At 62.1% G+C, this 11944-nt stretch overlaps 5 protein-coding genes across 5 annotated transcripts; 2 read left to right on the top strand and 3 right to left on the bottom strand.

The window, feature by feature from the left end:
* PAN0_011c4272 (actin-like protein ARP6) lies at positions 1-1857 on the bottom strand (the record flags this gene model as incomplete). The annotated part of the gene is made up of 1 exon (XM_014800242.1): positions 1-1857. The coding sequence occupies one exon, from the start codon at positions 1855-1857 to the stop codon at positions 1-3; it is 1857 nt and encodes a 618-aa protein (XP_014655728.1).
* A 230-nt stretch (positions 1858-2087) lies between these two features.
* Positions 2088-2611, top strand: PAN0_011d4271 (metal ion transporter; the record flags this gene model as incomplete). The annotated part of the gene is made up of 3 exons (XM_014800241.1): positions 2088-2169; positions 2233-2344; positions 2413-2611. 3 exons carry the CDS (start codon positions 2088-2090, stop codon positions 2609-2611), a joined length of 393 nt encoding a protein of 130 aa, XP_014655727.1.
* A 514-nt stretch (positions 2612-3125) lies between these two features.
* On the bottom strand, positions 3126-4922 carry PAN0_011c4270 (PLP-dependent transferase; the record flags this gene model as incomplete). Its single annotated transcript, XM_014800240.1, has 1 exon — positions 3126-4922. The coding sequence occupies one exon, from the start codon at positions 4920-4922 to the stop codon at positions 3126-3128; it is 1797 nt and encodes a 598-aa protein (XP_014655726.1).
* A 730-nt stretch (positions 4923-5652) lies between these two features.
* Positions 5653-7353, bottom strand: PAN0_011c4269 (uncharacterized protein; the record flags this gene model as incomplete). The annotated part of the gene is made up of 1 exon (XM_014800239.1): positions 5653-7353. The coding sequence occupies one exon, from the start codon at positions 7351-7353 to the stop codon at positions 5653-5655; it is 1701 nt and encodes a 566-aa protein (XP_014655725.1).
* A 1364-nt stretch (positions 7354-8717) lies between these two features.
* PAN0_011d4268 (N-lysine methyltransferase smyd2-like) lies at positions 8718-11360 on the top strand (the record flags this gene model as incomplete). The annotated part of the gene is made up of 1 exon (XM_014800238.1): positions 8718-11360. The coding sequence occupies one exon, from the start codon at positions 8718-8720 to the stop codon at positions 11358-11360; it is 2643 nt and encodes an 880-aa protein (XP_014655724.1).
* Between the last annotated feature and the right edge of the window lie 584 nt (positions 11361-11944).

Here is an 11944-nt window from a genome sequence, read left to right as displayed (position 1 = left end):
CTACTTTGTATCGCTTGATTGGTGAACCCACGCCCTTGGAGGGTAAAAGTGCGCATTGGCAGCACCATCTACCTCTGCCCACTGGGCGTACGTCATCCATCTCTGGCTCCTCGCATCGCTGCTGAGTCGCGGCCGTTTCTTGCGCGGCTTGTCTGCGTCGTCCCGCACCGCACGCTCCGCCGCGATCTCACACGCCAGCACCACCCCCGCATCCACCGCCGCGCGCTGCGGATCATCAGGCACAACGATGTGCAGCGGCACATCGGCAGGTGCAAGCGGTGCGAGCTCGGCATGCAGGCGGCGTCGCATGTTGACCGCACCCGATAGTCCGCCCACCAGCACGATGTTCGCCCACATCATGTCCGCCGCCGCACGCAGCGATTGGGATGAGGACGCAACGGCGCTGATGGCACTCGCAACGAGCTCGGGTAGCCCCTGCTGGTCGAGCTCGAGCGCAGCAGGGTTGAAGAGGTGCTCCAGCATGCTGTATCGCTCCGACTCGAGCACGAGCGTCTGCACCTCGTCGTGCTCTTCCGCATGATCCCGCCTACCCGACGAGCCCTCTGACGCGATAAACGCCGACTCCCACTCCACATCCTGGCTACCCTTGCTTGCAGGATTGGGACCGTCGACGATGTACCCGTACCGCGCGCGATCGCGCTGCGCCTCCCCAGCCCCTGGCGTCGTCCCGCCATAGTCCGGCAACCTCCATGTAACCGCCACCCCGCTGCTGGCTCGCTGCTTCGCTAGCAGCATGAGATCATTGTACGTCCACAGCGCCGCCGGTGTGTCTCTGATCCTGGCGAGGTGGTCGTCGTTCGCGCCGTAAGACCGTGCGCCTACCTCGGCGGCAACGAAGCTGGTGTGTCGGAAGATGTGGGTGACTAGCCACGACTCGTCCATGGTGTCGAGCTGGCGGAAGGAGAGCGTCTCTTTGAGCAGGTTGATAAGCATCTTGGCGCCGAGCTCGAGCCTGCGCACGGCGGGGTAGACGACCTGGCCGTTGACGATGGGCACGGCGTGGCAGAACGAGTAGCCCAAGTCGAGCACCAGCATGCTCTGTGGCCGACGGGGCGCAAGCACGCGCGGCAGACCAGCTGCTTGCTCCTTGTCTACCGCCTCTGTTCTTGCAGATCGAGATCGTTTGGATCCCGAGGCTGCCACTTCCGCTCTCTCGGCGCTGGAAGATGCTTGCGGCGGGTCAACCGGGCTGGGGGTTGCGAACGCGGGGGTGCCCAGCCCTACGAGCGCAGCGGGGGTAGTCCTCCATACTGCACTTGCGCCGTAATGCTCAAAGAGCAGCAGATCTGTGGCGTGCTGTGCCGGTTCGAGGTTGAGGTACGTTTCCGCTATCAATACCGCCTTTCCTGCCAACAGCCTGCCCTTGGCTTTTGGACGCTGGGGCAGCTTTGCGAGGTGGTTGGCGAGTACATGATCCCAGATGGTCTTTTGGGCGGCCCAGTCGACGACGACGCCGCTCTGGTGCGGCAGGCGCAGATGCAACGCAGCGTAATCATCCAGCAGCGTGTGGATGTGCGATGAGACGAACACGCTCGTCTTGGTGCCGGGTGCGGGAGCGGTGGGTGAAGACGACGCGGCGTGCGGGGAGATGGTGTGCGGAGAGCGCGTGCGTGCAATGGCGTTGGGAAAGACATCCACCGCGATGGATTGGGCGAGTACGGTCGGATCCAGTCGAGAGGTTGATGAGGCGGCGATGGGGAAGGGGTAGGGTATGGAAGCGATGCGGATGTTGTGTGCGCCATTGTCGATGACGATGATGTGGTCGACGCCTGCGAGTGGATCTGCTGCGTCTGCCGGGCCTGGAGAGGCGGTTGCTGCGGATGTCGAGGCGGGCATCGTGGTTGGAGGTGGACAAGAAGCGCAGCCACTTGTTCCAACCTTGGACCCTTAGCCTCCACCCTTTGCAATTTTGTCTCCAACAGTTCGTTCGATCAAACATCTTTTAAAGGTCCAGCTCCGGTCTCTCCGACTTCCGCCCAGCTTTTTTGGTTCCCTTCTCCTCCACACCCTGCTTCTACTTCTCCAGCTTCCCGCCACTTGGCAACACATCTCTCTTGCCGTTCAGCATGTCGTTCGGTCGGCCACCCACATTCTCGGACTTCAAGGTGTCCCCACCAGAACGCGGCTCGTTCCCACTCGACCATGAAGGTGAGTTTCGCCTCATTGTCTTGTCTCCAACCCATGAATCGCGGGGCTGACGCTGTAGTAAAGGCGAGTGCAAGTCGGTCATGCAGGAGTACATGGCGTGTATCAAGGCGCACCGCAACGATAACGGCAAGTGTCGCCATCTCAGCAAAGCCTATCTCCAGTGCAGGATGGACAAGTGAGTCGCTTCCACCCCCCCGGCCCAACATTTGAAAGCCTGATACTGACACGAGGTGGGTGATGTAGGGGGTTGATGGAGCGCGACGATATGGATAATTTGGGCTTCAAAGGCGTTGGCTCCGGAAGCGGTGCAGCCGGCTCACACACGGACGGTGGCGTAGCTGCCAAGGTGGCTTCGTCACCAGCGGGCGCAAAGGACACGAAGAGCGACACGGCGAACAGTGCAGACGACAACTCAAGATTAGCCCGCAGCCGGCTCGTGTAAATAGCATCTAGGTCGCACCAGCCGTCGACGCGTAGGCTGTATTCGGTGGATCGGGACGATGTTCAGACGAGCTTCAAAGATGGTACTGAGCGTAGGTGCGTGTACGGGCATTGAGGGTTGGGTTTGTATCGGTGCGTGCGGTGGGTGGAGCGCAATTGCAGCCACGGCAAAGCTGACCAACGTCTCTGCTTCTGGGCACTGGCATTGAGGGTTGGTTGGTACCGGTGTGCGCAGACCGAGACGAGCTTTTGCGTGACGGTGCGCATGTACGACCAAGATGCCTGGGTTTCCAAACGGTCTTGCATGCTGCTGTGTGTCGCGCCTGATGCCACTTGCTCTCAACCCTTGGTGGCAATTCAACTCGCAAACAACAGGCGAGCTTGAGCTTTGGGCGGTGTGTCAAGCATGTGTGCGTGTACCATCAGTGTGACAAGCTGGCATGTATTCCATTCCGAGTCTCTCAGCCGATGCAGCTTGACTTGACGCAACGCGAAACTCTATACATTGCCTTTGCCTACTTGTACTGCTCCACAAACTCGGTGTGGAACTTTCCGTACCTCTCGATAAACTCGTCCGTCTCCTTAGCCAGCACAGTAGTCCTAAAGAAGCACGCACCGGTCTCCTCCTCTGGCATCTTGCCAAACCCGCTACCAGGAACAACGCAAATGCCCGTCTTGTCGAGCATCTCCAAGCAGTAAAACTCGTCGACCTTTTTACCCTTTTCCTTCGCTGCCTCGTGCGCACCTTTGGGCAAAGTCACCCTTGGGAAGAGGTAAAGTGCGCCTTGGGCGGGTTCGACTTCAACTCCTGGCAACTCGGCGAATTTTTGGGCCATTTTGTCCGATCTTGACTTGAGCGTAGCATGGATTCCCTCGGTTTCCTGCTTGTACAACTCGTACGAAGGCTCCCCCTGCGACGGAGGCTTAACCAACATATCCACGCCAATTTGGCCTTGCAGAGAGGGGCAGAGCGAGATGGAGGCGAGCTTGTAGATCTCGGCTTCTACACTGGGCTCGATGTTGGTGAGTTCAAAGTATCCACCGCGACGACCGCATTCGCCCGAAACACCCTTGGAGATCGAGTGGAACGAGACGAGTTCCACACTGCGCGCGATTGCCTGGTCTTCAGCAGCGCTGCTCTTGCTGAAATCCAACAGCACCTTCTTGAACGAGTGGAACGGACGCGTGTCGGGCTGGTAGATGTTGGCCTGGTACACCTCGTCTGCTAGCAGCACGACGCGCTTGGTGTAGGCCATACGCACGAGGTCCTGGATGTTTTCATACGACAGACACTGACCAGTCGGGTTGCCCGGATTGATCACGGCGCATGCACGCACATCGACACCCTTGGCACGCGCCTCGTCGATGGAGCGCGACATGGCCTCGACGTCGAGCGACCAGTCATCAAACGGGTTGAGGTCGTACTTGACCGGCTGCGCATTGTACAGTGCGAGCGCAGCGCTGTAGAGCGGATACTGCGGGATGGGAATCATGACGCCCGAGTCCGGACCGGCAATGATGACCTGGAGCAGCAGCTGCACACCGCCACTCGCGCCCGTGGTGAGATAGATCAGCTCCGGGTCCGACTTGTACCCATCACGCTGCTCGATGAACTCGGCGACATGCTTGCGCACCACAGCCGCACCCTTGGAGTGCGAGTAGGCGCCAACACTACCGATATCATCCAACAACAGCTTGGCGCGCTCCTGCGTATCGGTGGGGAAGATCTTGTCGATGCCCGGCTGCTGCATGAGCTCGGGATACTCGGTGAGCGCCGCCACCTGGCGCCAGAAGGTGAGCGGCTTCTGTGCAAGGTAGGGCTGCTGCTGCGGGTTGCCAATGTTGGCGGTGACGACCGAGCTGAAGGGGAGCTCGTCCGACTTGCCCTCGGCGATCTGGGCGGCATACTTGTTGGCGCGGTTCGAGATCTCGCCACGCACGGCGTACTCGGCCTCGAGCACGTGCGGGTTGATCGACTTGGTGGTGAGCACGCGCTTGTACGTGGCGGTGGCGTTCTTGGACGACGAAGCGAATCCACGCGACGACGACGCCTGGGTGGTGTACGACGAGCCGTACGCCGAGTCGACCGCCATCGAGGACGACGACGCAGACGAGGCGGACGATCGCGAGAGCGAACGGTCCCTGGGCAGGGTTGCGGAGCTCATGACGCTGAAAGGAGCGGCGGCAGCAAAGGGAGACGACGAAGATGAGAGTCGGATGGATGGGGAAGAGAGGCAAGACGACGACGACGGCGAGCTCAACAAGGGGCGCGGGCAAGAGGCCCGGCCCAGGGCGAGGCGAAGCAGAGTCATAGCGACGCGGAGGCGGACCGGCTGAGCAAGCAAGCAAGCGAGCCAAGGCACGGATGAAGCGGGCAACGAGGGGGCCGATGCGGGGTGCAGCGAGCCGGGGGGAAGGGGGGAAGAGTGAGGTGTGGAGCGGGATGGAGAGAGAGGCTTCTGAAAGGCCGGAAGGAGGAGAGGTCACGGCTACGGGCTGGACCGGAGCAGTTGAGAAGCAAAGTGGAATGCAACGTCACACGGACGGCCATCAGCGCGGGCGGGCGCGGGCGCTTCTTGTTATCTACTCGATCCTTGTGGCTCGCCAAGGGCGGAGGAGAGACTCGAGAGCAAGCCGAAAATTTTTCCCGAGTCAGCACGGCTCTCAAGGGCTTGAGGGTGAGGGCATGAGGGTTGAGCCAACGCGCTGCCCTGGCGCCCTTAGCGTGTGGGCTAAGCCGAGTCACCGACGCCATTATTTTGGCCGTTCAAAAGGCCGTTCGTTGGCTTGGGTTGCCCATGTGACGTCGCAATTCCACCAGCCGGACAATACGGCCCAAGCCTGCCTCGAGGATGCACAATCAGCCGCCGCGATCCACATCTTTTTTCCAAAATCGCACCTCAATCCAACTGCCGATCTCACAATTTTCAGCCTTTTCAACACTCGATCCTAGCTGCATACGCACCAACCAACCCAACAGACTGGGAATCACAATCGCGAATAGGGACAGGCAAGCGTCGACATGGCATTGGGAGACGGAATCTAGTATGCATACGACGCACGAGAGCGCTTGAGCGGTCGACCCATGGCGTCGAGCGAATCTTGGTGGCCACGCTGCAGCTCGTCGGATCGCCTCTTGGCCGTGCGTGCAAGCCGATGGCTCTCCACCTCGACTTGCTCGTCGTCGTCTTGGTCTTCTTCAGCAGCTTCGTCTTGGTCTGCGGCCGTATCGTGGCTGCTGTCGCGTGCACCTCGCCGACGGTTGGCACGTTGACGCTCGTCGTCCTCGTCGTCGTCACTCCAGTTGGTCTGGTCCAGCCGCGCCAGCAGCGCCGCCCTCGCCGCGTGTCGAATGTCGTTGCGAGTCTGGGATCCAGCTGCTGCCGGTTGCGTCGCTGGTACTGTGCTTGTCGGGTTGTCTTGAGCGGCGATTTGGGCGGCAAATAGTCCACCACCCTTACTGCCCTCATCCTTGCCCTCGCCCAGATCGGCAAACGGCAAATACGACGAGCTTGTCTTGGTCACCGGCGCTGCCTGAGCATATGAACGCGTCGCTTTCGGTCGCGACCCACTCGCCCCCGCCGACGACGACACGCTCGGATGCGTCGGCGGGAAGAGCAGTCGCGGCTGCAGCCTCGGTGGTCGGTCCGGGTTGTGGTGGGGGTTGAACGCGTTGATCCTTGCGCGCTCCTCGTCATCGTCGTCCGAATCGTCGTCGTCCGAGTCGTACTCGGGGTCGGCGTAGGTCACCTTTTGCCCGCGGAAGACGTAGGTGATCTTGCCGCGCTCCTTGCCCGGGATCTGCTGCGCCCGACGACGCGCCTCGTGGCCGCGCGGGCCGCAGAATCCGTTGTCCGCCGGCCCACCAGCCAGGAAGGGGTTCATGGGCGTGTCGCGGATGGGTATCACCGAGCTCAGATCCTCATTATCCACGCGCACATGCGCCGACAGCGGCCGCGCAGGACGGTAGCCCGCACCATCCGCAGGCGCTTGTGTGCGGCGCGGCGGTGTGGTGGCGCGTGTCGACGAGGCGCGTGGTGTAGTGTCGGCGCTGAGCCCGAAGTCATGCTCGTCCTCGTCCTCGTCCTCGTCGTGTACCGAGCCCTCGGCGTCTTGGTCGCTGTCGTATTCATCGTAGGCTGCATATGTGGCGTGGCTTGATGTAGCAACTGGCGCAACCGCCTTGCTGACCTCGGACGAGGATGATGATGGGCGGCGTGAGGGTCGGCGGTCGAGGAAAGGGTTGTGGTCGTCGTCCGACTCGAATGCGACGCCCTTGGTGAGCGTGCCGAAGCGCTGATCGGTGTGGTGTGCATGGTCCAAGGCCGAAGTGGCAGAGGTGACGTGTGCGAGTGCAATCGACGATGCGGGTGCAGCCCAGTGTTCGCCTTCCGAGCTGGCGCGGTGTCGCAGCTCATCGTCGTGGTGGGGTTGCACTTTGTCGTCGTGACGAACGTCTCGGCTCATGGGTGGAGTTGGAGGACGCACGGCACCGGGAACCCCCAGAGGATCTTGCTTGAGCTTCTTTTCGGGGCTCTGGATGGGATGGTCGAGGTGCGCATGCTCGAACGAATACGATTGGCCGGGTTTGTGGTGGAGCGTGGTGGCAGCATCGTGGTCGGACGGTCGGCCGAACACATCGGCAGCACTGAGACCGCGGTGGACGTCGCCAAGGCGTGGCTGGCTCGCCTTGTGTGTCCTGCCCGAGACCGGCGGAGAGATGAGGCCTGGTTGGATCGACATGCTAAACGAGCGGACGAGTGTCCGAGTGGGTGGCTGGAGGGGCTGTGGATGAGAGCCGCGACCGAGGGCTCTGTTAGGCGTGGGTTCTAGCTGTCTTCAGATGAGCATGGGTAGAGTGTGGCGTGGCGAAAGAGAGTAGATGGATGCTGCTGGATGTGGCTATGCAGAGCGGTATGTGGTGGTCGTAGAAGAGAGACGGAGCAAATGCGATGCGATACGATAAAGCTGATGTGGACAAAGGCTAGGAAGCGGGAGTGAGGATGGATGCGGCTACGGACGGATGGGTGGCGGCAAGGAGGAGGAAAGCGAAGGGCTTCGTCTCAAACAAAGCATTCGAAGCTCGCTCGCTCGCTCGCTCGCTCCACTCGAGACCGGTCGTCGCCCACACTTTCTGCCTTTGCTGCCGTCGCTGCAGGACCGAAAATGCTTTGACACGCACACACGACCTCTTCTGCACCTGCCTCCCGCCTCGTCTCGCTCGCTGAGGGCAAGCCAACAATCAAATCCCACCGAGCGGCAACGGCTCGAGACCGATTTGCGTGCCTCTCAGCCCCAGCCTTTGCCTTCGACTTTTGTGCCTCTGCCTCAACTGGCATGCAGGCTCGAATGCACGCGCGATCGAGCGATGCAACTTTTGGCGGCGCAACTGAGCGCGTCGTGTGCCCATGCATGCAAAACTGTGACTGTGCAGAGGGCAAGAGGTCCGAGCTCAGACGGATGGAATTTCAACAAACTGCTGCACTGCTGCACTGCTGCTGAGCACCGTCTGCTTGCCTGCTGCACCCTCTCTGGAATCACGCTCGCCACGCCAATTTTCGACATTCCTGCATTTCGCGTAAAGTGGGCCCGCATCCGCGTCGACGCGTCCGGCGAGGCGTGTCGCGTAAAGCACGGCCTGCAACTCAACGACAGTCTAACAGTGCTGAATTTCCTTATCTGGCTCGCACACGACTCGCCGCGCCCTTTTGGAGAGCGTCCCCACCCATCCCGACCTTCCAAGCTCCGATGAGATTCGTAATTGGCTGCGGAAAGGACGGCCTTCAAGCCGGCGACGCCGCGGCGACCGAGCTTTCTCTCGCCTTCTGGCTGCCGAGCTTCGCAAATCCAAATCGGATGCACAGCGCAGCACAACGCAGCACCGCACAGCACCGCACAGCATCCGATAAACGCGCCCGTTAACCGCACTTGCGCTCCGAAGTGCCGATGCGCCGTCATGCCCTGCGGATCTTATTATACTAGTTGAATCTCGCGCAACGTTGGCGTGCTCGAGCCTTCTTTTTCCGTCGCCGTCTTCACCACCACCACCTCGGTTTCCACCAGCCCCACCTTTGCACTTTCGGGGCTACCGCTCAAGCTCGCTCGACATGTCGTCCTCGGCTGCTTCGTCTTTTGCCGCGCTCAAGGCGCAGAGGGATGCGCGATGCAATCCTCTCTTGGCACCACCCTCGGCCAGCTCCGACGACACCGCCGACCCCATTCTCGACGCCACGTCTTCCGGTGCTGCTGCTGCTGCCGCCGCCGCGCCGATTGGATTCGGTCGGCCATCACAGTCGCAATCGCAACCCATGCCCATGCGATCGGCGGCACAGCCCACGCCCCTGGGTGGCGCCAACGATCCCAGAGCACCACGTCCCCATGTCCCACGCAACAAGCCCGAACCAGGCGCAGCGGGAAGCCGTGTGAGGCTGCCCGATATCCAGGACCTCGAGCTGCGATTCGACGCCATCTCCAGCGAGCGTGCTCTCTTCTATGCTCCTTTGCCCAAGAACGGCCCTTCGCCCGCCGACTTCCGCACCTCGAGCGCTGCCTCCGCCTTCTCCCCCGCTGGTGGCACGCCACGCTCGCTTTCGGGCTCCTACTCCTACTCCTACTCCCAGCTCCTCTCTAGCTCCTTCTCGGCGCCCGGCGGATGGGCAGCGGCAGGCATCTCGGCCTGCCGTCCCGGCGACGTGCTCCTCCGCTTGCGGCCCGAAGTCGCCGTGCTCTCCACCGCACTGCTCGAGCAGCGTTGCTCCGCCTGCTACTCGCCGCCCTCCCCCGCAGATGCATCCAATGCCACCGCTGGTGCCAACAAGCTCCAACGCTGTTCCGGCTGCAAGGTGCTGCGCTACTGCTCGGCCGCGTGTCAGCGCCGCGACTGGCCCAGCCACCGCGACGAGTGCAAGGCGCTCAAAGCGATTCAGCAGCTCCACACCTACCGCTCGGCTTTGCGCCAGCAGCGACGCCTCGACCAGCGTCTCGCCGATCGCTTCGCAAAGAGCCACGGCGGAAGCGCTCCTTTTGCCATCGGCTCGTTTCAGGACAACGACGAGGTCATGGCCGCTGCCACAGCCACGGGCGAGCCACACGGCGCCGACAGCGACGCAGACTCGGCCGACGCAGACGCAGACGCCAAGCGTGGCGATACCAGCCCCGTGGACCGTCTGCGTCTGCCGAGCTCGATGATGCGTGCGCTCGCTCGATGGATCTGGGCACGCAGTCGCATCGGCACAGGCGGCAAGGACAAGGCGAGCGGCGACGCGGGCGATCTGCTCGAGCTGTGCTCGCACCGCGAACGATACGCACCCGAGGAGCTGCAGCAGCAGGCGCAGCTCGCGCTCCACCTCGCACAGTACCTCACCGCCCACGCGCGCGCCGCCGCTACGTTTGGACCCGTTTCGCGCGGCGAGGCGAATCTGGACGAGATGATGCAACCCGAGGCCGAGTTCTCGCAGGGCGATGCGCTGCGTGCGCTTGGCATCGAATCGGCCACCGAGCTGCTCGACCTCGTATGCCAGTTCTCGTCCAACTCGTTTACGCTCACCGACAGCGACCTGAATCCGCTCGGCGTGTGCATGCACGCGAGCATGGCCATGCTCAACCACTCGTGTACACCCAACGCCGCCGTCGTGTTTCCGTTTGGCGGCGCGGCCAGGTCGGGCCAGCAGAATTGGAGCGATGGCGAAGATGCCAAGGTGATGCAGCTCGTGGCGCTGCGTGCGATCGAGCCGGGCGAGGAGCTGCTCATCTCGTACGTCGATGTGGCCGATGCGTACGAACAGCGTCGCAGCGCACTCCAGAAGCGATACTGCTTCGAGTGCCGCTGCGAGCTGTGTCGCAAGAGCCAGGCCAGGCGAGCGCCAGCGCAGCCATTTGCACCGTCGAGCCACTGGGTCGATCCGCGCACCGCCGTGGGATGTGCGCATCGATGTGGCGGCTGGATCGACGGTGCGCTGCTGGAGTCGGCCGAGCCACACGCGGCCAAGTGCAACAAGTGCGGGTCGCCCGCCGGCGTCTCTGCATCGGATGTGGCACAGGATCGGGAGCACACTCGAGATGCGCTCACCAGGGCGTCGCGGCTGCTGGAGCGGAACGAGGCCGAGGCGGCGTGGAACGAGTGCGCGACGGTGTTGCCGATGCTGGTGGAGCGGTATCCGCCGTCGTGGCAGCCGCTGTTCCAGCTGCTGCGACTGTCGACCACGTGTCTGATCGAGGCGGGCTCCAATGCGCTCTCGCAGCATCACGTCGAGGGGCCCAACGAGTCGGCGGCCATGTACTGCTTTGACGAGGCGGTGCGCATGCAAATGCTCTTTGTGGCCGGCACGCAGGCGTCCAACACGCCCATGTATGCCAAGGGCCATCCCGCACGTGCTATCGCCATTGCAACGCTCGCCAAGCTCGCGCTTGCGCAGCTCGACCATGTTGCACGTCCGCCATCCGGATCGGCGCAGCCTGTGTTGCCAGATCATGTGGCTCCCAACGCGACAGTGTGCCGTGCTGCTGTGGACGGAACGAATGCAAGGGGTGGACAGACACTGTCGATCCTCAGGGATCCACCGAGCGTGCCGGACGAGATGCGCGTGGATCTGGCCAAGCAGTTGCTGGTTCAGGCGGTCGAGGAGCTCGACATTGGCTTTGGCAGGTCCAACCAGGGCGGCCGCACGGGTCACGAGATGCGCGCAGCCCTCAACGAGATGCAGCAGGAGCTCCAACTGCTCGCCCAGACCAGCGCCATGTCCGTGTCCTAACGCCAGCAGCAGCATGCTCAAGTTGATGGTCAACAGTGCGACTTTGTTTCGATAATCTAACCTAATCTAACATGCTATCGATTTTTTCGAGGATGTGCACGCAGAGTCGAGGCCCAGGCAAAGAGAGAGAGAGAAAGAGAGAGCGAGGAGGGTTTCGGTGGTGCTCGACGCGTCCCTGCTTAACGCGCCCCTCCCGCGCTGAAAAGGGCAAAGTGAAAGAGAGCTGCTGCTGAGCGCGAAAAAAAGGCAGAGGCGCGTGATGGCGGCAGAGCAACGCAGCGAAACGCATCGAGCGCGTCAATCCAACACTCCAACGCCTCGCAGCCTCGCAGCCTCGCAGCCTCGCAGAGCCAGGGCCAAAAGGCGCAGCAGCACGGCGACAGAGCAAAGGCGGCAAGCAGACCCGACGCGCTTCACCCTCCCATCCTCCACTCTCCCTCTCCTCTCTTCACCCTCCTTCTCCGACCTGTCTCTACCTCGTTTCGCCATCCGATCGCATCGCATACACTTCATACCTGATCGGCAGCATTCGTCGGTTGCCAAGCTGGGAACGCACTCGCCCGGTCTTCACCAGCTCTCGATCC

Source organism: Moesziomyces antarcticus (genome assembly GCF_000747765.1).
Source record: "Moesziomyces antarcticus DNA, scaffold: scaffold_v10011, strain JCM 10317, whole genome shotgun sequence".
In the NCBI taxonomy this organism is placed as follows: Eukaryota; Fungi; Basidiomycota; class Ustilaginomycetes; order Ustilaginales; family Ustilaginaceae; genus Moesziomyces; species Moesziomyces antarcticus.
Note: the sequence above shows the minus strand (reverse complement) of the source record. Positions and strands in the feature narration are given on the sequence as shown.